Source organism: Thunnus thynnus, chromosome 15 (genome assembly GCF_963924715.1).
Source record: "Thunnus thynnus chromosome 15, fThuThy2.1, whole genome shotgun sequence".
Classification (NCBI taxonomy): Eukaryota; Metazoa; Chordata; class Actinopteri; order Scombriformes; family Scombridae; genus Thunnus; species Thunnus thynnus.
The window spans coordinates 9406894-9431046 of record NC_089531.1 but is presented as its reverse complement, the minus strand read 5'-3'; the positions used below and the strand labels follow the sequence as shown (position 1 = coordinate 9431046).

General features: G+C 41.4%; 3 protein-coding genes across 8 annotated transcripts; 1 reads left to right on the top strand and 2 right to left on the bottom strand.

Annotated features, from left to right (window-relative positions):
- Window positions 1-109: 109 nt before the first annotated feature.
- xkr8.3 (XK related 8, tandem duplicate 3) lies at window positions 110-5950 on the bottom strand. Its single transcript, XM_067612388.1, has 3 exons — window positions 4101-5950; window positions 2670-2857; window positions 110-2455 (listed from the first exon to the last, which is right to left on the bottom strand). Exons 1-3 carry the CDS (start codon window positions 4424-4426, stop codon window positions 1704-1706), a joined length of 1266 nt encoding a protein of 421 aa, XP_067468489.1. The 5' UTR covers window positions 4427-5950; the 3' UTR covers window positions 110-1703.
- On the top strand, window positions 4429-13529 carry srsf4 (serine and arginine rich splicing factor 4). 4 transcript variants are annotated; one of them, XM_067612392.1, is made up of 7 exons: window positions 4429-4446; window positions 8472-8611; window positions 9886-10034; window positions 10553-10659; window positions 11463-11677; window positions 11772-11849; window positions 12625-13529. In XM_067612392.1, the coding sequence occupies exons 3-7, from the start codon at window positions 9998-10000 to the stop codon at window positions 13112-13114; spliced, it is 927 nt and encodes a 308-aa protein (XP_067468493.1). In that variant the 5' UTR covers window positions 4429-4446; window positions 8472-8611; window positions 9886-9997; the 3' UTR covers window positions 13115-13529. The 4 variants fall into 4 exon arrangements, with proteins under 4 accessions (XP_067468493.1, XP_067468491.1, XP_067468494.1 ...); XM_067612390.1 differs by having other exon boundaries at window positions 9886-10064; XM_067612393.1 differs by lacking the exons at window positions 4429-4446; window positions 9886-10034 and adding an exon at window positions 6877-7059.
- A 936-nt stretch (window positions 13530-14465) lies between these two features.
- On the bottom strand, window positions 14466-22296 carry msto1 (misato mitochondrial distribution and morphology regulator 1). 3 transcript variants are annotated; one of them, XM_067612385.1, is made up of 14 exons: window positions 22086-22296; window positions 19809-19938; window positions 19607-19676; window positions 19341-19416; window positions 18801-18858; window positions 18530-18686; window positions 17280-17394; window positions 16847-16981; window positions 16573-16725; window positions 16205-16336; window positions 15852-16036; window positions 15451-15555; window positions 15222-15334; window positions 14466-15120 (listed from the first exon to the last, which is right to left on the bottom strand). In XM_067612385.1, exons 1-14 carry the CDS (start codon window positions 22167-22169, stop codon window positions 14861-14863), a joined length of 1773 nt encoding a protein of 590 aa, XP_067468486.1. In that variant the 5' UTR covers window positions 22170-22296; the 3' UTR covers window positions 14466-14860. The 3 variants fall into 3 exon arrangements, with proteins under 3 accessions (XP_067468486.1, XP_067468487.1, XP_067468488.1); XM_067612386.1 differs by having other exon boundaries at window positions 18530-18683; window positions 22086-22295; XM_067612387.1 differs by lacking the exon at window positions 22086-22296 and adding an exon at window positions 20968-21078.
- Between the last annotated feature and the right edge of the window lie 1857 nt (window positions 22297-24153).

Sequence of the window (24153 nt, the reverse complement as noted above, 5' to 3'; positions counted from 1 at the left end):
AAAACTTCCCAGTAAAAAGAAAACTTAGCTGTAGATCATGTGGATAGGAGGGTGTTTGCAGTCTGAATCATCAAGTGTCAAAGACGCAAATTAAAACAGATCAAAGAGGTAATAAAACAGTGATACCACTTTATTAATTGCACATAGCAAATGAGGTAAAAAAAATTAACAACTAATAGTGACCTTGACTTTCAGTTTGGATGTACTACATTCACTGAAATGTACAGTGAAAAAAAAAGGTTTAAATTTAATTTTATGTAAAATTAACACATGAAACAAAACAGAAACTTGAATAAAACTTTAGGACATCAAAAGATATTTAAATAAAAAACAGTTCTTTTAGGAAATAACGCTAAATAAAGAACAAATCTCCCAGTCTGAACTGATACTAAAGTAAACAGGCGTTTGTCACATGTAACATTTAAACAAGTTAAACAAACACTGGATGAGTCAGCAGAAGTTAACATTAGCTTTTGTACCTATCTGTACCTAACATGTAGAGGATCATCACATGACTTGAACTGGTTTTACACAAAAACTACAAACCCTGTCAAATGGATCTAAAATAGCTGTTCAGCACAGAAACAGGACATATAAATTATATACAGTATATAAAAAGGAAGCTTTAAGGTGAAATCTACATTCAAAGTCCTTCAACAGGATTCCAGTAGTAGCAGCTGTGACACGACTGTAAAACACAACACACAAATTTACATACTTAGATACTTGTCATGTAAAAGTTTCACACATTATGCTGAATTAATTTCAATTCATAGATTAAATACATTAAGAATAAACAGATTGTCAGACCTTTCAGGCTTACTAAACCCAACATTAAAAAATGACCAGATAATGTCTTAATTACTATTATTAGTAATAATATTTTATTACCACTTGAGTATTTATGTTACTTATTATTTAATTTGTTTATTTTTAAAACTGTGACATTTTCCTCTTTCCTGCAAGTTTGTATTTTGGAAATACAAGTTATTCACACAACGAGCAACAATATAGTCGTGGTCACACTAAATGTACGTAAAAGTTGACTTCATGTAAAAAGATTCACAATTTGCTTTGTAGAAAATGTATCAAATACAGCTTAATATTTCACTGTGTTAGGTTTATAAAAGAGCGTATCAAATGACCACTCTTTCAAATACTCTCAACTAGAGATGACAGATGTGAGAGTGAATTTGATATGAATTTGTAAACAGAGATTTTTTACACACCGTTTATACAATGGTAGCTTTCCCTTTAATGCGTCTGCGTGTACTGGGCCATTGTGGTAATGCTGCACATTAGGGCAGGACAGCTTTATGGAAATATTGGAATTTTATAGAATTTTGGCATCAATGTTATTTGTATACCTTGATTATTTAGGTATTCGATTTTCTTTATTAGTCATTGACAGACATTCCTGTCTGGTTATTTTGTTTTAACAGCATTTCAATTGATTATCCAGAAATGTACTGTATCCCAGTATAAGTATACTAACGAGGCAATATAAAATAGAAAGATTGTGACAAGGATTTTATCCATATTTCCCACTTCTAGTTTCAAGTACTGTTTTTCGGCCTGTATTTTGACTTAAAGTATACCGAGCATCTAATGGACAAAAAGAACACAGTGTAGAGATAGATTGTTGCATTCAATTACAGTTATCAGGAATATAAGGTCGGCCGTGATATACACAAAGTCAGATATCAGAGATGCGACGGCTCGGCTGTCTTTGTGTGATTAGTGTTTCTATCGACTCCTTGGTCTGAGTAAAAATGAGTAGCATGGCAGGCCATCCTTTTGTTGAGAAGCTGGGAGGACAGGGTGTCGTCCTGGATGGAAATATCTCTGAAGGACACTACTGCATCTGGCAAATCGTCAGGCAGTCCTGGATCCCTCGCCAGGGGCCTCCACAGCTTGGGGTGGAAGCAGCAGTAGTAGAGGGCTTTGAAGAGCAGGCCCAGGAGGTAGGTGAGAGGTAGAGTGATGAGCAGCGCCAGGGCGTATGACTCACTCAGAACAGGGTCCCTGTAAAACCACCAAGTCGCCAGCAGGATTGCTCCGTCTGTGGTGATGAAGGAATGGTAGATGATGCTCCTGCCTCGGGTCCGACCCTCTGCTACATTAAACCAGCTGAAGTACCAAATCAGTCCTACAGTGGCCCGGTAGAGCCACTCCCCACCAACGCTGTCCATGAAGTCAGTCCTCTGTCGCCAAGCCCATAAAACAAAGACAAACCACATGATCAGAAAGTGGGCAGCGATGTACCCGGGCAGGACAGAAGAAAAGAGCGCAAGGGCAGCCACACGTGGGGCAATCAGCAGCAAGTTCCACAGGAAGTAGACCAAGGAGGAACCCCAGCCCTGCTTGGCCTTGTCAGGGAGGAAAGAGCGCAGCGAACGGTGGTAGTCCACCACCATCCACACTATGGAAGTGGTTGATGCAGCGATGCTCACAACTGCAAAAACAGAAGTTAAACCATCAGTGTGCTAACCTAGAGGATTGTGCATTTTGTCAGTCACATGTCTTGAAACAGATGATATCATCTAAAACATGTCCCGTCCGGCTCTAAGGGAAAAGCACGCAAACATCACACCCAGTCTTAACATGTGCATCTCCTTATTTGCTCTACCTTGTGGGGAAGAAGTAATTATAACTAAAAGCGAACTCACACTGTACCGTCCTGGCCTTGTTGGTGCGCAGCATAACGTAGATCATGAGGGTGAGTTGAGGAGCGCTCTCACAGAAAGTCTCGATGAGTCGGAGCATGCTGAGGTCATGTGTAAGGTACACAGCGTACTCTGAACCTTCCTGTTTGCGCCACCAAACCCTGAAGCCTTGTCGTATGGCGGAGATGTGCCTGCATGGACGGATATGTTTGAGAAGGGCTGTTAGACAACACATAGACTGTGAGAAAATGACACAGTAAAGATTATACACCACATCCATGCAGCTGAACATACCCTTTAATTTGAATACAAGCAATCAGCATGAAGCATTCAGTGTCTTCAAAAGAACTGAGTAAAGTGACCCAGATTCTTTTGCTTTCAGCATAACTCACATAACTCATTATTTATGCATTCCATGCTTTCTCTTCTGAAGCTCTGAATTTACTTGTAGCCACACCTTAAATACGTTTACGGTCACAGCACTTGCCAAAAGTGTTTACATGCTTTCCTGTCTGAGCTACTCTGTAGGAATATCCAGTTTTTAGTTTACAGGCACACAGAGAAACAATCCTGCGGTGGAGCTATCTATAGAGAACATAAGTGCAGTCACATGAAGGCTAAGGTGTGTTTGCATCACACAGGCTGGCCGTTAGATTTCATGTAACCTGTTGCTAAAACACTTCCACATATTGAGAACAACAGTCAGGCTAGCATTTACAGCCTCAAGAAAATGGGTGCAAGTTATCATATCTTAATAATATGAACTACAGAACGAGTTCACTTTTTTTTTTTTTAAAGTTTTTCAAGTTTTCTTAAAACAACAGTCAGGTGCCCAAATGAATATTGAAATAGGTTTTTCTTGCCATAATCATTCCTCCTGTTCATACTGGCCATTAGAAGATCCCTCCATAATGCACTTACAATGTAAGTAATGGGGGACAAACTCCACAAGCCTCTTTCTGTGCAAAAATGTATTTCAGCTTCTGCTGTCCAAACAAGTCAAATCAAGTAGATTTCATTCAACGTTACAGTATTTTTAGAGTGAAACTCCCTTTCTGTGTTACTATACTTCCACCGCAGCCGCAAAGGGGGAATTTGATGCTAAAAAAAGACTGTGAATGTGGCAGATATCCAGTTGATGTGACTAACTCGGACTGATGAAGCCTCATATAACCTTCAGATAAACTTTTGAATGACCGTGTGGACACACTGTTGATTTTAGCCCCTATCACTTACACTGAAATCACATTTGAGGGGGATCTTTTAATAGCCAGTATGAACAGATAAAGAAGTCATGTGGGCACTTGAATTATTTTAAGACAGACTTGAAAAAAATATGAACATATCTTTTAAGGTTTAACAAAACAATCAACAATTATCTGCGTAGGTTGGCATTTTCCTGATATATCAACATTTCCACATGTGTTTGTGTACCTGCAGAGGAAGCCCAGCTGCAGCACATGCAACAGGCAGGAGAGCCTCACTTTGTCCCCGAAGAGCACGGTGTCAGCTCCGGTGTGTGCGCTGAACTCGGGCAACTGTCGGTCGTACTTTAACCAGAACCAGCTGAACATTTGGACCACAACAGACGACAGGACCATGAGGCCGACCAGCACCGCGAACCAGAAAAAGTCCCCGCGGCGGTAAAACTCGGTGGCCACCCACACATCCGAGCCCCAGTCCACCAGGAAAGTGCAAACCCCGATCACAGAGAAGACGAAGTCGATCCAGGAGTATTTTGAAAAAGTCGCGCCCTCCATGACCGTTTCAACCCGACTCAGTGAGTTAACTAGCTGGGCAGCTGGCGAGTTAGCTAATCTTCGGCTAATGTCGTGTACCGTTATTTCCCTCCCAAAGCGACCTCACAGTCTTCAACCCATTGAAGAAAAAAAAAAGTTTCCTGGACTTCTACATCTGAGCGACAGTTTGAACTAACTCCACCAAAGTAATGTTAAAACGTACTAGCAGGCATGATTTAGAAAGAAGTGTGTGCCTAAAAGTTTACAGTAACTGCAACAGAGGAGGTAGTGTGTGTAGTTGTTAACCCCGCCCACCGGGCAACGACGGTAGTGACAGGTCACCAAATCCAGGAAAACAACGCCCACCGGAGAGGAAAACAATGGGCGCCAGAATATGTAGCATATGTAGCTAGCTAAAAACATTAGATTTCAGCATGTCAAAGGATTATTTTAGCACCATATGTCTACCAGGGAGGAAAAGGCATACTGACAAACTCAGTATTGTCGGTCTATCTTTCAAACATATCACTGCATAGCTTTCTGATTTATCCACATTCCACTATAACACAAGTTGCATACTGGCAAAATGCTTTATTAAAGGTCCAGTGTAGGATTTAGTGGCATCTAGCCATACCCCTCCCCTTCCAAGCATGTAGGAGAACCTACAGTGGCCGTGAAACTCAAAAAACGCAAGAGGCCTCTTTAGTGCAAGTGTTTGGTTTGTCCGTTCTGGGCTACTGTAGAAATATGGCGGTGCAACATGGCAGGTTCTGTAGAAAGGGACCCGCCAAGCCCCAAGGAATAGCGCTAGGCTTTGAGGCCTGATCAAGTGGGTAGTCCAAGTCTGAAAAGTGAAGCCAATGCGGAAGTGCCTTTAACCTGCGTTCTCGCTAATGGCCAACAGGGGGCGACTCCACTGGCTCCAAAGAGAAGTCTGAGAAAATGACCCTACTTCTCACTTGATTTATTACCTCAGTAAACAGTTTCTTAATGAGTTTATGGTCTCAATCGCTAGTTTCAAGTCTTCAATACAGCATGATGTTCATTTTGTAAATTATGGTTCCATTTAATTTAAATTTGACGTTAAGCTTTAGGGCGTAGCTACATTGTGATTGACAACTCGCTATCAAGGCGACAACTTTGGTTAGGTAACGTAACCATGGCATAACCCCAGATTCACAGAGTATAGGCGTAGCTGTAGCCCTCGCTATTTTAGTGTGTTTTCAGTTCATGAAAGTTAATTGTAACATACTTATGAATATTATATTCCATTTCTGCCAAGTCAGTTCCACTAGATGCCACTAAATTCTACACACTGCACCTTTAACTTACAGAAATATAGTTAGCCTAAAACTGACATTTGGATATTTGCCTTACCAGTGACAAAATGCTTGCTGCACACGTAGGCATACTTATTGCCTGTATCCACTTCTGTCTTCTTAAAGGCTCAGTTTTTCAGTTTGGCAGCGTATAACAACTTACTTCTGGGTTCTTTACCCCGTTGGTAGTGCATCCCACCACACAGCAGCGTTTAAGCATTTTTCTGTTGTTTGCTAGCAGACGGAGGTGAAAATGACTGCATTACGACTGCATGACACACTACAAAGTCAATGGAGAGCGAGCAATCGATTCGTCCGTGACAGAAAAGTCTTCAACTTCAATTTTGGTAATTAATTATTAATATTTCTGCATGAAATGGCCAAATCAATAGACTGCTTATGATTTGGACCAATTGTCACACTTTGTGTTATGGTAACTAACGTCATTGTAGTGCAATGAATGTGCAATAAATGGAACTCAAGTAGGCCTACAGCATTATCTTTTTTATATAACTTTGAGCCTATGGTTCTCATGTTAATGTTAAATTTTTGCTCTGAAATATAGTTGTTACTGTAAGTATGCAGTATGCTTTTTCTGGAAGGAAATGATTACATATGACTCTTAAATGGTAGTAGTTTTAAAGAAAATAGCATTATTTTCCTCTGCCTTCAATTTTTCCTGATTCCCACAATTTTACCGTAAAAAACGCACATAAAACACTGCAAATTGTATCGCGATTTGTGAGAAAAGCCGCTGCAAAATCAAGCGTTTTTGGCCACAATAACCACACACACACAAAAAAACTCGGAAATCCTGGAGGGACTATAGGGTAAATGCTAGGTTGAATCAAAAAACTCACACGAGTGCTGTTAGGCTTAGGGCCAATGTTAATCTCACGAGAGTTCTAGCACCAACCAGAACATAAACTGTATGGGATGGACCATGGATGTTTTATAACATGACGATTGGTCTTATTATACATCCATGAGAGGGACTGGTAATTAATTTGGGGATTAATGTGGCTACCTGTCAGACTGCACTCAGGGCTAACAACTTCATAGTACAGACCACGCCCACTGATGTATTTGGTCACGCCCCCTGCAGTCGCGACCTATTGTATCAAAGGAACGCGCGCGCGTGTGTTTATCTTCGCAACCTCGCGCCTCCTCCGCCTGTTCGTGTGTTCTCGGTCGAATACCACATTTCGGCAGCACGCGAGCTAGCACGATGTCGAGGGTGTATATCGGACGGTTGAGCTACCGCGCCAGAGAAAAGGACGTGGAACGGTTCTTCAAAGGCTATGGGAAGATACTGGAAGTGGACCTGAAAAACGGGTAACGTTGAGACCGTTTGTGGATGCAGTTGAAGCGAATGTCTGAGCAGGCCGCGCCGTGGAGCTAACTGGTGGTCTGGGCCTTGTTGACTGCAGCAGGCCTGACATGCTAATGATAGCTTGCTAATAACCGCTTTGTATTAGCCATAAACAGCCGTCAAACCCTGATTAATCGCACGCTCGCAGTTTTGCAAATTGCCTTTTTTTTTGCCTATTAACATATCGAAGTAACGGTTGCTGTTTGCTAGTTTCATCGCGGTAAGTCGGATCTCCGTTAGCTAACGTTAACGTTAGACGTGGCAATGTAACAGTCGTCTGTGTGTGTTTGAAGCTAACCGTTATACAAGTGCAAGTCCACTCACAGTGTGAGTAACATCAGACTGCATGTCCATAGTATAGATGTGCATGTGTTGTAAACATTATTTCGGCGCAGTAAGTACACAGTGTTCCTCACGTTGGCGCTGGTTTTCAATACAAGTTGAGGTAATAAGTCACTAATGGCGGAAGCGGCGCCCTCTACTTAACGTGCAGTACCTTTTGTTAGTATATAAGGCTGCAATCAACTAATATTTTCACTAAATGACCATTACTTTCTCGATCGTGTGGTCTTTTAAAATAGCAGAAATTGGTGGGGAAAAAAACCCATCACGACTCCACAAATGCAGAGAAGGCTATATTTAAGTAGTTTTCGTGCAACCACCAGTACAAAACACTAACAGTTATGTATTTATTTTAAAAACAGGAACTGGTAGTTTGAATCAATGACCAAAATGAAAAAATTTGATAACTAATGTAAAATTGGCTGATTTTTCTATCGACCAACTATTGATAGATCAGCTAATCGTTTCAACTCTTGATATCATTGTCTGATTAAACATTATTAGATTCAGAGATAATAGCTGATATCTTTTAAATTTCTCACTTCTCAAAACATATCTTTTTATAAAGGCCTTTATTTATTTGATACCCTACTGTTTTATTTCCAACATGTCTTATCTATTTTATTATCACTGTTTAATTGTTCATCTTGTTTTATTGCAATCTCATACTAGGGGTATTTTATTCAGTTTTATATTAATTGTCTGACTTTGCCACTTTGCTGTTTTAACCATGTAAAGTAACTTTGAAGAGTGCTGTATACATTTTTATATACATATCTTATGGTTTGAGGAAGTAAAAATAACAAACCGAGCTAGGGGGAGTTACAGTTCATACAAGGATTTTAAATAAAATATGTATGAGGAAGTTGAACTTGGAACTTGATTTGCAGCACTTCTCTGACCTCACAAAATTTGCCTGTAACAATATATCCTCCAAACAGCACCACACAGGAACAAAGACAGACTGCGTGGAGCATATTTTAATCTCTATTGTAACTTGGTGATAAGATGTTCTCTTCCTCTTTTTACAAAGGTATGGGTTTGTTGAATTTGATGACCCCCGCGATGCAGACGATGCTGTGTATGACCTGAACGGGAAAGAGTTGTGTGGGGAAAGGGTCATTGTGGAGCACACAAAGGGACCTCGTCGAGATGGAGGCTATGGTGGAAGGAGTAAGTATCTAGAAAGATGTTGTTCTCGTTTCATATTAATAATGTCATTTTGTTAAGGGATTTCATTCATTACAGAGAACCTAAATTTCTAGGGCACAAAATTTCAACCCTGTCCTTGGTGGCTGATGTGCATTCAATTCATATCGTAATAATCATGGTAGAAACTGTGAAGGGTGACACTCTGATAAAGGTGGATCGTCTGGGGCTTGGACTTTTCAGTAATATTTGATACAGTAGATGGTACCCAGAGCTGGGAGACGTTGTGACAGTGGACAAGATGTTGGTTTTGTTATTATAATACTGTGATATAGCAAAAACATTGTCTTCTCTGGTCACAAAAGCTGCACCAGAATTTCTGACATTTGGCCAATATATCAACCAATATTAGTTTTTTTTTAAACGATACAAGCTTTATGTGGGATCCAACTCTGAAAGGCCAATATCGGTATCAACTGAATTGCTGAAAAAAGAGAAATGGGCAGCAATTCAGAGGACTTGAAACAAGTTCCAGTTTCCTGTTAATATTGAAGGATGAAATAAAAACAAGTAAAATCTGATTTTGGTCAGCATCACCCAGCTCTACTGGCACCTTGTCTCCATTTCTGTTGATTTTAAGCAGAGCCTTTTCCTCCTATTTGAAAGTTAACTTTGCTCACTTTTTAAATGAAACTGAGTTTTTGATTGTCTCTGAGCCACACTCAAACACACACACACCCCTCCACATTCCCCGCCTTAATTTCATCAGTATTCACTATTGTTCTCTCTCTCAGTCAGCCTTCCAGGTTTCTGATGGCCCTTTTGTAACATACAGGCGTGTCTCAGTTTCTGAATAGGACATTACAGAGCTGCAGTTTTGTTTTATATTGTCTTGCAAATAAACTAGTAGATGATCTACGAGCATCAATCACCACAGCACTTAACAGCTTTTCCACCGACTGAACAGCAGGCGTGAGAGAAGGTTTCCTTATCGGCACAGATAAAAATTTGTGTGCACCAGAGCCACCAATGACTTGAAAAAAATCTTGGGTTTCCATATGATGTATTGACAATTTTGGTGAAACAAACAATGCAGTTACATGGGAATATGTGATGGGGGAAATGGCTTTACTGATGGAAAGGGATATCTGTTTTTGATTTGAATACTGTAAAATAACTATTTCATTGTCAAATATATTGTAATTGATGTCTTATTCAGTTTTTTTTTATTTTATTTAAAATGATTGTCAATTTAAAGGTAAAGATTTAACAAAGAACCTCAATGTTTTAATTGAAAGAGTCCTTTGCTGACTGCCTGCCCCTATTGCTGGCCATGGTGTCCCCCCTTTCCAAGAGTGTGGTTTGACCATTCTGGGCCCCTGGGCAGACCAAAAAAGGGAGCCATTGTGAATGAAGACCGCTTTTCCCATTAGGCCCAGGCCGGGTGGTGAGGATGCCATGGGGGTTAGGAAGAGATGTGGGTTCAGCTCTTATAGGTGCCTGAAAAAAAGAACATGTTTTGTAACAGTGAAATGTTTCTAGATAGGATAGCTTAGAAACTTGCTTTTAGTTCACCGTAAGTACTTCCTGGATCAGTTATGTTTTCTGAATTTGTTTTTTTTTTGTTTTGTTTTTGTTTTTTCTTTCCTTTTGGTTATTTAGAAAATAGGCCCATTGAACTTTTACCAAAATTTAATCAGCTACAATTGTTGTATAGGCCTAAGCTTTTAAATAAAGATTTGTAGGAAGAAATAATCAGGGTTTTTTTTGTTTTGTTTTTAGTATTACTTTTTTCTTTTTTAAGACTTTTTTTTTTCAACTTTGCTTTTCCCCTTCTTTGTTTCCTTTTCCCAAGTGAATATTGATATATTTTGTAGAGAGTAGCTTGGAGTTTAGAATAATTGCACCGTCTCAGTTGCTTTTTGGTCCTCATTAATTTGTTCTTTCCCTTGTTACCTTTAAAAGGTGGATATGGACGTTGGGGAAGAGACAGATACGGTCCACCAATAAGGACAGATTATCGGCTCATTGTTGAGAATCTTTCCAGCCGCTGCAGCTGGCAGGACTTGAAGGTATGCAGTTTGTTTTAAATACGTATCTCGTCAGTTTAGTCTGAAGAAAGTAATGTACAAACACAAGAAGTAGTACAGCAAAAATGTTATTAAATTGTCTGCTGTGTAGTTCTCAGGAATACTTGGTTTATAAATGCAATGCATTAGAATTCTTAAGCCGGTTTCACAAGATTATGTAAGTAGGCAGCGATGGCCTAAAGGTTAGAGAAGCAAGTTTGTGAATGGAGGATCACTGGTTCAGTGCCTTGGACCAGCAGGATAAATCTGGGTGGAGAAAGTGAAGAAGCAGCACTTGCCTCTCCTTCATTACCACCAGCAGAACAGACTGGTTGTACTGGGCAGCTTCCGGGTGTGAAAGAGATCAGGGTGTTCCTGAAAAGAGAGCATTGTTATCAGAGAAACTCCCCTGAATAAATAAAGGTTTAAAAAAGTAAACAATTAAGTATTGTTCTGACTGCTGTTGCATTTCCAAAACTGTTACATCAAATACTCCACACCTCGCTAAAACTACACGATTGAAAAATGTAAACAGAACAGTTATGTCTTTGAATGAATCAGAACAAATGTAAAACAGAATTTATCTGACATGATAGACAGATACAAACTTGGAGCCAAACATGCAAATACAAATCAGAGTGCTGAGGCTGGAGCACTGTGCTTTTTTTCACATTTGAGCTGGTCTCCATGCTGTCTTAAATCATTATTGTGGCTTTTTCCCAAGCTGAGCACCTGAAGTGTCATAATATCAGTCCAGTCTTGTCCTCTGATCACCGTGTGTGTGTGTGTGTTTCTGCTCCCTGAAGGACTACATGAGGCAGGCAGGGGAAGTGACATACGCTGACACTCATAAAGGACGGAGGAATGAAGGGGTGATAGAGTTCAGGCTCTACTCCGACATGAAGAGAGCTCTGGAGAAGCTGGATGGCACAGAGGTCAACGGCAGAAAGATCCGGCTCATTGAGGACCGCCCCGGTGCCAGACGCCGTCGCTCCTATTCTCGCAGTCGCAGCCGTTCCAGGTTAGTGTTGTACTCGGTTGTAAACTGCAGTTGCACGCAGAGCTATGTTTATTGCTAATTGTTACTTAATACACTACATTGTTTTTATTCTCAGGTCCCGCTCCAGGAGCCGCAGGTCTCGCAAGAGCCGCAGCCGTAGTGAGAGCAGCAGTCGCAGCCGCTCCCACTCCAGGTGAGAAGTCCAAAGTCCACCAGAGGGGGGCATATCATGGAAATCAAGTATTTGTGGTATTTCTGTAGTGCAAGTACACAACAATAAGAGTAAACTGATTTAAGGAAGCTTTGTATTTTGTCAGACTGTTTTGAAAATTTGGCGACCAGTTCCCTCGTAGCGGTGTGAAAAGACAAGTTTTTATTGTCTGGTGCTGAGTTTAAAACTTGAGAAAACTTTGTCGCTCGTGGATCCCTTGTAGTGTAACTAAACCAGTGTTTTAGGCTTCTGACTTCATGTCATCCTGTGCTTGTTTTATTAGTTGTGAAGCTTTAAAGGTCCTTATGTCCATAAAGGACAGACAGTCAACAGTGCGCTTCCTCTGTGCCGCTGTTACATTCATAAAACTGCGGTTTAATTGCTTCCTAAGTGGCCGTGTGTACATACAGTGACAGTAGTGTGGATCACTTTATTGTGTATGAACAGCAGCAGCTGGCAGTCTTTGATTGAATCCTATGAAAACACATTCAGATATTGACACTTCAGAACCAGTTAGCGGTAAAATAAACACTTGTTTATTGGAAGCACCAGTGCACCTTTTATGCTTTGTGTAAGTTTATTTATGCAGCTTTAAGAGACGACTCTTCTCAACTGTTCTCAAAGTTTTGTAATCTGAAAGCACAAGATGCCACTGTCATAAACTTGCTGCTCTATGCTCTAGTGGAAACAGTTCCCATGTCCTGTTCAGAGTTTTACAATGAGAAAGCTAATTTGATCTTTTTTTTTCCCTCCACAGGGCGGCTTCCCGTTCCCGCAGCCGATCCCGTAGCAAGAAGAATAAGGGCAAGAACAAGAAGGAGGAAGAGGAGCGCAGCAACGGCGCTCAGAAGAGCAAAGACCGCAGCAGGAGCCGCAGCCCTAAGAGCAAAAAGAGCAAGAAAGAAGGGAAGAAGACCAAGAAGGATGATTCCAGGTCCAGATCTCGCTCTCGTTCCAGATCTCGTTCTAGATCGGGAATCAAGGATCGTTCCAGGAAATCCGGCTCAAAGGGTCGCGAGCAGCCCAAAAGCGACGACGAGGGAGGCGAGCCGGAAAGGGGCTCTCGCTCCCGTTCCCGCTCCCCTGCTGAATCCAAATCCAGAGCCAGGTCTAAATCGAAGTCCAAATCTAAATCCCGTTCCCCCTCACCCGCCAAAGCCCGCTCCCACTCCCGATCCGCTTCCCGCTCAGAGTCCCACTCCAAATCCCGCTCCCCGTCTCGCTCTCGCTCCCGTTCTCGCTCCTAGTTCTGATTTTGGACTGTTTATCATGAGCCCTTATCCCAGTGTCTCCCCCGGTCCCCCTTTTACATTCCCCGGACCCCACAACACTATCCCTGCCCCCTGTTTTTTGATAAATAGCTGTAGAGTACCAGGCACTCGTGCTCAATGTCTTTTATGCACATGCTTCTCCATTTCATTTGACTTTTACTCAACATATTTTTTCATTAGAGCTGTCTCTTACGGAGGTGTTTGTAAAATAACAGGGTGCAATCTCAGTTTTATAAGTTTAAATGATGGTATGGTATGTGTCTTAGCCTTTTTTAAATCAAATGTAGAAGCATACTGTTGTCTATTTGCTGGGTGGGAATATGTTGTAACATTTCACCTTTGTGAAAACCTTGTACCATTTTATTTGAAATTAAAAATTGCCTGTTCTGGATTTCTCATTTGGATTTGTTTTGTTTATATTTAAGTGATTTTATAATTTTGGATATTTCAGTTCTTCTGTAGGAAGAATGGAGCAAACGTCCATCTACACAGGTTTCTGAGATCAAAATATTCATCAGGAAAGTTTGTTTCTTGCTTGCCTTTTTTTTTTTTTTTATTAGTTTGTGCTTGTGTGCATCCTGGTTTAGGTATGTTGTCATGACTCCTGATAGTGTACATCACAGAAAAATCCAACTTTCCACGTACACTTCTCTGAAACAGATTTATTATGGCAGATCTGAAATGGTGAAAAGCAAATACTTTCAGAGTAGCTCCTCCAAGGTTTCCACCTGCAGATGGGGAGAATCTCGCTTCTGTAATAAACTATCATCCTAATCATAAGGCATCTTTACATAAAACCAAAGTATGCGATGCTAAAGCACTGGTTTGTGTCAACTCGACTATGCTGGTTAACTAAGTTCAGCCTGGAGCTAAAACTAATAGTTGACAGGAAACTGAATGCAATTTTGGTAAAGTTTTTGAAAAAAATTGCAGTTTATTGTAATCTTCAATTTCCTTTGTGCGTTGCATTATGAGACAATAGTGTCTATGAGGAGCACTTGTGTGTTCAAGTATGCATACTGACACTTTGAGTATTCTTAATTTTGTTACAAGTATGAACACAGTTACTCAAAACCTGCTTAGCAAAAGCGTGCAGCATTGAACCACAGCACGAGACTGAAGGCTGTTTCCTAATCCTCATCCAGACTGATCATGTGACTGTTTAACCACTAAACTTTGTGCTGCGGTCTCAGCTTCATCTTTCAGCCGTGTTAGGGGGGGGGGGGGGGAGTCCCCTTTTCCATGACAACATGTCACTCTTTAAACTGAACCAAAGGTCAGCAGTCACTGCTACCTGCTTAGCACAGAGATGCAACAACTACATCGCTTTCTGTAAAACGGTGCATTTATAGTTTACATTTTGTATAAAATACATTTAATTACAGACAAAGTCATTTAAGGAAATGTAACAACAGTCCATACATTTGCATCCATCATATGAATACTACATTTGTAATTCTTTCTCAAACTTATTAATATTCCCTCATTTGCAGCAGAGTTTTATCAGTATTATTATTATTATTTTTCAACCTACAAGGTGTAAAACCGTTAACTTCTTTCTGTCACCACGTGATCCAGTCCTGGTCCTTCAGAAAGACGCAGCTCCTTCTCATCTGCCTGTGTGTGTGTTTGAGTGCATGCAGGCTGGTAAACAAAGCAGACTGATTCCTGTCAGATTAGTAGACATTAGTGTCTCCAGATCATGGACCGAGACTGTCAGTGTCAGTCATCGTCATCCTCTTCAGAGGAAGAACGCATCACACCGCTGCTGTCATCTCGGTAACACCGGGCCAGAAGGCGCAGCTGCTCTAGAGCCTCCTGGTAGTCCGCCATTTCAGGCCCCTGGGACAGAAAGCTTGGGGCCACGCGGCGGATGTCGAAAGAGCTGGCGCCGCGGTGCAGCTCCGACAGCCACGGGTCGAGCGCGGGCCCCGACTGGAGGGAAGTCATAACGGGTACAGAGGAGACTGCGGGGGCCAGAGCTGCAAAGACAAAGTTTAATTCACAGTCATGTAAAAAAAAAAAAAAAAAAAAAATGGAGAAAACAGCTGCAGGATGGAAGAGAAAATAGAAATGTACTCACAGCCAGGCGGAGGGGATTGGCTCTCCAGGAAGCCCTGAGCACAGAGGGACTGGCTGAACATCTGAGGGAAAGGTGGGGTCAGCTTACTGGGAGTGGACACCAGCTGCAGAGCCCTGAGAGGGGAGGGAAGGGGAGGGGGGGTGACGACAGAGGAGAGCAACAGCGGGTTAAAATACAACCGAGTAAAAACGTTTGTTGGTTCGCGGCATGTGTCGGCGTAGGGACTCACAGAGGAGCTGTAGGGTAGAAAGATCTGATGTACGATGCCAGGACGTCTTCCCCGCTGTAGAGGCTGTGCAGAGGAGTCGGGGGCTGCGTCCCTGGAGCCAAAGAGCTGGTGGGAAGAACATCACAGCATTTAAGCAACTTGTCGGAGATGATTAATTGGGCCGATGTTTCTATACAAGTCATATTCTTCCTGGGTGACTAGAGCAGACAAATAACTGCAACTTGGTATCTTTACTTGCATCACCATCGATTAGACAACCAACCAGATTTAATGCAACTCTAACGGTTGAAAAATGATCACCCTTGACTTTCTGATCAATTTTTCCCTCCCATGTTGATACTGTAGATGGTTTTATATATCAGAGAAAGCATAGTACTCTAAGATAATTCAAGATGTCTCACCTGATCATTCTCTGGCCTTCAAAGCCTTTGAGTGTGGCCCACTGGCCGTAGCATCGACCGTCGCCTGGTTCTGAGCACGTTGATAGAGGTTTCCATGGCAACGAATCCGCACAGGCACTCAGGGCGTCAGGGAGAGAGCCGCCATGCATCATGGGAAAGGGGACGGCACCATAAGCAGCCACCACCTAGAATTTAAACCACATACGTAGCTTGTGAAGGAAATCATCAAAATCATAAAACAGATTTCAGTAGTCCAAGATAAGAAAAACAAAGAATATTTATGTTCACTATCAACTTATCTTGCAAAAATCAAGTACGCAAAACAGGAATGCAAATATGAACACCGGAGTCACCTTTCTCCCCGACATGGTCAGTGCGTCTGCGACCTGCCACATGGGGACGCTGTTGTTTCTCAGCCTGTACGGCACAGTGAGCGCGTCCAGGGCCAACGCCAGGACGGAGCTGGAGTGGTACCACAGTGAGGGCTGGCACAGCGGGGAAAGACAAACATATCATCAGCCAGTGACATAACATGCATAAACATATGTGTAAAAGTTAAAAGATCCTCTCATATCTAAGCTTAAAATTTGGAGAAAAGGAAAAAGTTGAATAAAGACATTTAAAACAAAGACATATAAACATTCACAGGTTTTAAAAAGTGTTAAAAAGCCTCCAAACATCATCATTAAACATTTTTTTTAAAAAAGGCTAAAAGACTCACATCATAATTTAGGTGAGGAAAGGCTACAGGAGAGGAGGGTCGTCTGCCCAGTCCACCACGCAGGGTCAACGGACAGAAGAAAGAGCTGTGACTGGCCATGCTCACCGTCCCTAATGTGCAGTTTAACAGACGGTAGAGATCCTTCATCGGAGTCTGGTTGAACAGAAATAACGCCGTAAGTACAGAAACCCCACTCACAAAACATCTACTTAAACAAAAACCTCTAAAAGATTAAAACAGCCTCAGAGACACGGAGTCTGAGTGTGTGACTCACTGAGTTTGGGTGACTGACAGGTGCCAGCCCCCAGGTTAGGATGCCTCTCCCACCGTAACAGTCCTGTAGCATTTCTGTGACTTTTGACCCCAAACCAGCGAAACCATCGGCGAAGTCACACAACACCTGGAAACCCTGAGAGGAAAAACAGGATGCAGACAGAGATGAGGGATATGACACGGAAGGTAAGGAACAAAAGAAGTGAATAAGATGGTGAAGAGAAACTGAATGAAACTGGGTCAGCAGTAAAGAATAAAGTACATCAGTGAGTTTTAAAACTGTAAAATCAGATTTTTGAGCATTAATAAGTGGCAAATTTAACTAACTTACTGAAATACCTGGAGTTATCCTGCATATTTTAATACAACACAATAAAAAAAACATTTTTGCAGGATAAAAAAAAAGAACGATAAGAGCTGAGGAGCAGACTTACCTGAAGATAATCACACTCCTCTATGAAGAAGTGTAGTTTGTCCTCCAGATCCTCGAGCACCGACCCCTGCAGGAGAGCTTCTCCCTGGCCAAAAGCCTCCAGACGGTGAGCCTCCCTGAGTGACCACGAAAGCACAAAAACATGTGTTTAATATAACAAAAGCAAATCCATATTTTGAACACTTATGGCTGCAAGCCAGCATGTCAAAGCATGCTGTGAAAGGCAAATATCTGCTGTGACATCACTTGGGATACAGCCTGAAGTGCAACAAGCTTCAAATATTCAAACCACAGAAAAAAATCTGTGATTCAGGGTTGATTACTTTATGTCTGCTTTACACCAAATGACTTTTGAAGCTTTTCACTGTCGCAGACACGTTTTTAATGTCTGAATAAAAGGTGGTCATAAAACTCAGTGAGAGCTGTATGGAGTCAGTCTTTTTCATGTCTTGATGTTCTGATAAAATCAAACATGTTTAACATTAACTGAAGTTGTTAGTCTTGGCTCATGTAAATAGTGAAGTTCAATGACATGAGCATTGTCAACAACCAACAGGTGTGCACTCTCCAGCGCCAAACAGGAAGCGCCGAACCGGGTAGAAGGTAAACATGGCGGAGACTCCGGGGAGTCCAGGCATCCTTGCTGTCCCCGTTCTCTCAACCAGGTCGCGGTGTCGTCTCTTTTTCTTTTTGGCAGGTTTTTCAGAATAAACCGCTGCAGCTGTGGCCAAAAGCTGCTTCTGTTTCTGCTCCATTATTATTCAGCAGTTTTTCTTCCAGTAAATTTCCACCAGGAACAAGATGGGGAATAATCTCAAATGGGAATCTAGCTGCAGTCTTGCAAATAGTGACGCTGCAAGACCCGCAGTCTTAAATGATGACGTATTGTTTTTAGATGTGAGAGGGTTTCGACTTAAGTCTTTAAAAAGACTTTTCAAAGTCTTTGAGTGTACAGTAGGCATTAAAACTATCTAAAGTCTGACATCTAATGGCTAAAAGCAGGTACTGCACTGTCAGTCTGCTACTGGCTGGTCTTTAGTACCAGATGATTTTACCCTCTTTATTTGGATTATGACCTACAGCATGCTTTGCCATCATCATTTTGTAAAACATGAACATTTCATACATGGAAATGTAATTTTGGAATGAAACTATTTCACATGAATCAGTTTTTTTTCCAGACTAGCATGAAGGGAAATCCCAAAGCTTTCCCTCATTCTGCCCAACACAGTGTCTGTTACTGCACTTTACCCGTCGTGGTTGTACTGGTGGATGACGGAGATGGTGCGAGGATGCAGGTGGATCCTGAGAAAGTCAGACCACACCTTCACGCTTCCCTCCAGCCTGTAGCCCTTCTGGATGCGATCTAGCCGGCTGTTAACCGTGTCCACGCTCACTGAATCTGCTACTGGGAGAGTTTCCAGTGTGAGAAAGATTAGCGGTCACTGCTGGGTTTAACTGCCATAAAATCCTGTTCCTAATGACAAGTGTGATCAGTGCTGTTCGGTCAGGTTTTGCTTACCTGAGCAGCGAGGCTGTGAGCTGGAGAGAAAATCCGCCTCGGCCAGTATCTCCCCCTTCTAGAGATAAAGACCACTGTCAGGATGAGGCACTTAACTGTATGACAGCGTTTCTACCAAGCGGCGATACTAAGCAGAAGTGCGCATTTTGAAAAGCAGCTTGTTTCTTAGCTGCTTCCTCACCAATCAAAATGAAATGACAACATGAATTTACAGAGACTAATAGGATGAAGCTGCTCTGCTTTTTGGAAGCCAAACTTCTGTTTGCAATTATACAAGTAACCTATCATCATTAAGTACATACCTTCTTCTGAATTGGCTGGTATGAAAGTATAAAACAAAACCAGAATCAACTATCAGTTCATTAAAAGCAATAATGAACTGGATCAATTTATTTTAATGTACATTACTAGGAAAATAAAGACTGTTCATTTAGAAAACAGCTCTAGCCAGTTGTCTTTGGGCTCAGGCTGTGAGAAATGTTGCTGTTTCTATATTATTAAAAGGTGCTTCTCAGTTTAATTCCCACCACAAATACTCACATCCAGCTTGTCCAGATCTTCAAGAAAGGAGTTCTTTGCAGGAGGACTTTCTTTATGCATCATTAGACTCCCATCCCTGCCAGATGGAGCACATTTTAACATGAGATGTTTCCGTACATGTAATGGATTTAGTGCTTGTGTTCATGGCTTTAAGAGCCCAACAGATTTTGGTCTTTTCTGTGAAAACACTCTGGTGTTTGCACAGCAGCCTCCTTTACACAATAGATTTATTGTAATGAAATATTGTGTGTTAATCTCTCATTTACCATGTGACAGCAGAGGGATCTTTGCTGGCATCATACAGACTTCCCTCCTGTCGCAGAGTCCGAAGACTTCCTGTAATACAAAGACAGTAACAGGTAGAGCAGGTTGCTCACGTCAGCATCATACACAAGTCAGACATGCAGCCAAAAATAAAGTCACACCAGCACAGAAGATGTTCCCAGCATGAATAAAACAACAAGTCACCTTTGAGGTCCATGGCAATGAGGCGAGGTGTGTAGGTGACGTGCCCGCCGAGAGTCTGTCCCTCACGAAACACGACATCGCTCTGGATTTCACCTAGCGGCGTCTCTGGGTCGTATGATAAAGATGCATCCTGCAAACAGAGACAAACCCGCCTTCATTTATCTGTCACAGACTATGAAGCCAAAATGATACAAAACTCAACAACAAAAAAACTTTTTTTGCCAATTTACAAATGACCCCAAGTATAAATCTTAACTTCAAGACATGTTGAGGTTTGATTTAACACTTAAATTATGTCCAAACTTTTACTTGGTATTGTATGTAGGATGCAGTGTATAACTTACGCTGGGAATTTAATTTGTATAATATTGAAGGTGTAATATGGAGTCTATGAAAATGTTTTAATTGTGTTTCATGCAGTCAATTTCAGATAAATAGAGAATTCTTTGCCCTCTTCTGTAGAGATTTGGTCATTTAAATTGATTCTTTAAACTACTTAATAATTATAATTAATAATATATTATTATTTATTAGAACTGCAAGTAACAATACAGACGGGAAAATACAGATGGGAAATTAAAGTAAAAACCAACATAAAGTGTCTTAGTAAGGTGTTGGACCACCAGAACAGCTTCAATACACCTTGGCATTGATTCTACAAGTCTCTGAACTCTACTGGAGGGATGAACACCATTCTTCCAAAAGATATTCCCTCATTTGGTGTTTTGATGGTGGTGGTGGAGCACACTGTCTAACACATCAGTCCAAAATGTCCCATAGGCATTCAACTGGGTTGAGATCTGGCGACTGCAAAGGTCATAGCATATGATTCACATCACTTTCATACTCATTGCATTGTCATCCTGGAAGGGACCACTCCCATCAGGATAGAAATGTTTCATCATTAGAGATCACTCAGAACAACTTTGTATGATTTGCAGTGACCCTTCCCTCTAAGGGGACAAATGGACCCAAACAATGCCAGCAAAATGCCCCCAACAGCATAACAGAGCCACCAGACCCCCTCACTGTAGGGGTCAAGAAGAGTTGCTTTTCTGTTTTTCCTTACATATCACACGAATGCACGAGCATCACAGTCACATGCGCTGTCGACCACAATTTCCAGCCCTATTTACAGATGTCACTTTAGTCACTGTACCTATTGAAACACGAGCCAGCTGAGCAGTCTTTGTGATTGAAGCTCATGCCATCCGTGCCCCAACAATGAAACCTCTTTCAAAGTCACTTAGATCATTTCCTCTCGCCATCTTGATACAAAATCAGAATCAACTGGGCCTGCTCAGCATTTTTATACAAACTACAGAGCATGATTGGATGTTAACTGCTTTATTGTATCATGCAGTGCACCTGTGTGGAAGCATCTGCATTCGTTATGTTTCTCCACTCATTTATTTAGGTTTTTTAATTTGTCACCCGTCTGTATTTTCACCCTTGATTTACAGTATAAATTATTTTCTTGATTAATCCCGTAATAGTTTAGTTTATAAAATATCAGAAAGTAGTTGACCATCAAAATTTCCCAGAGCCCAAAGCTACTTAATTTACAATGAAATAAAACGGAAACAGCAGCAAATCCTTTTTAAGCAATCGTGGAAATAATAACTTTGTCATTTGACGAATCGATTAACTGACTTCATTGTTTCAGTTCAAATAGCTATTAGATTATTATTATTAATCTATTAGAGCCTCATTGCTAGTAATGAGGAGGTTTTTTTTACCACAAATGTTAAAATGCTCCTGGCCAGGTGTCCTATGAGGAAGACTGAAGCCCTCAAACAATGAAGAACAAAGGAAGCTTTAATGTTATTATGATCAGCTGAAATCCAATTAGTATCTGGATACATATAGACAAGCAGAAACCAAGCTATGACTCAACAATAATGAGGGATTCAGTTGTTTTACTTCTGGACTTGAACATCTCCGTTATTGATTCAGTAGCTCATTTAGTGTTTAAGTTATCTGATTAATTGTCCTCGAGAATCTCCATGTAAAAAATATCACATTTTCTGACCACCAACAATGACTTGAAACTTGATCATTAGCAGCTTTAACGTTTATCTTTGCTGTTTCCTCCGTTGGCTCGATTATACCGCATCTCCTCTGTCTGTTGAAATGACAACATGCACATCCATGTTGCCGCTAGCAGGACAGATGAGAGCAGAAACAGCCTGCAAGTCTCACAAGTTTGACAACACATGCAAAGCTAACAGCGGCTAGCTAGCTAGCTTAGCATTAGCCGCCGCTAACGTTTCTCACCTGTAAATTCCACCAGTGAGTCCCGACAAAGTTTGAATAATGTCCCAACTGAAGAGTGACGACTTCTCTGCAAATGCTGCTCATCGTGACGCAAACCGACGATCACAATAAAACAGAAAATGTATCTCCTGTAAACATGATGGACATGTTTGGAAATGACAACACTGAACAGCGACAGTGTAGCACAGTTTCAGCCCCATGTAAGGGTTCGTTTGATTGGCTGGAAGGGAAGTATGAAGGAATATGATTGGCTGTTAAAATGACGTCTGGCGAAGTTCGGTTTCACCGTGCCGTAGCTTCACGTGCAAGCACATTGTCAATTTTTATATTTTGATGGCTAAATTTTGTTTCCACAAACGTACATTTATTAGCTTATTTATTGTATTCAGTAATCTTATTTCTTTGTTGTTTTTGTTGTTTTTTACAAAAGAAAAATATATTATTCTATTCTTGTGCCTTTTATGTTGTTCTATGTCCTTTATGGATGGATTTGTACGACTGTTTGTTTTGTGTGATGGTTTTCTTGTATTCGTGCATTATTTCTGTGCGTCGTGTATTTAAAGATTTGGTCAATAAAGTTGGAAAAGAAGAAATGAAAAAAAGCTTCAAGTGAAAGCAAACAAAACCTTGACAAATAAAAACTGTGTTAGTACGAATTTTATCCATGTTAAGTGTTTTTAGGAAAAACGAAAACAGACGATTTTTGATGTACATTTTTATAGACTATATAGATGCCCAAATAAATAACGCGGATTAAATTTTGTTGTTTTTTTCTTTTTATTTCTTTCTGTGGATGTGGTGCAAAAAACAATATTCTAAAAATGATTTGTACGTTAGAAAAGTAGTAATTCATAAGGTTAGAGCGATGAATTATAATGCACAGACTGTGTGCAGATTTACTAATGTAGAAAAGTCTTTATTAACATTTTAGAAAATAACAACAAAATCGCTGCTCTAGCTAATAAAGTAAATAAACAATAATCATAGTAATCATATCCTTTATATATACTAGCTATATAGTAAATAGGCACTGGCTATTGACCCTAACTGGATTCTGTGCTGTGCCAGTAGTCGACAGGCTGTTGGTACCGACTGGTTTTCCGTGCTGATGGTAGTGTAATAAATCTGAGTTCAGACAGAAACCAGAACTTATATGGGATAAATGACAGAGACCTCAGAATAATCGACACCAGACCATCAGAGTATCAAGAAAAATAGAAATCTTTATTAAGTAAACACCAATAAAAAGAAGGGGCTTCGGAGTTTCACTAAATAGGATAGTTATGCCACTTGAGGGGGAGTCAGGGCTGGCCACACTATAAAATTTCACACCACCATCCAAAGATGCAAGACACTACAAGAATAAGAGCACATCACCACAACTTCAGGAAATGCCTGGGAGCACACCACAATGCACACAGTGGAGTCGCACGTCTACTTTAAGAAAGAGGGTGGAGCCAATACAAGACCTCCCCCCACCCGGAACCCAACTCAATCCCACCCAGCTTCTCTCCTGTCCCCACGGCAATAAAATACAACAACAAATACACAATACATACAAGTTAAAATATATACTAAACTTGCGTGGTCGACGAGACCCCCCCCCGGGGTCTGAGCTTGTGGCACCGTCCAACTCCCCGGGGAACCACGGCTCCGTCGGACGGCGCAGCAGGGAACGGCGGCGTGCCGGAGGCAGCAGCGAGGTTGAAGAGCAGCGGCGGCGGCTTGCGCTCCTAAAGCCCCAGCCCTAACTAACTAAAGGAGGCAACAGACCTCCCCTCCTAACACAGGAACTCACTAACCCCCTATCGTACCTGTCTTCGTCGCCGGCAGCCCTAAACGGCAGCGAACGACACCCTCCCGCTCCCGGAATGAACGCAGCCACACCGCAGGACAGCACGCTCTCCCGACCTCCACACACACGAATGCCCGCTCTCCCCTTCCCCCTTTTCAGAGTCCCACAGCTGCGCAATCAGCCACACCTGACACTCATTAGTCCATCACTTGTCAGTCCAATCAAGGTATCTTCGCCAATTCACATCACACTTTCCCCTCTCCTAATGAAAAA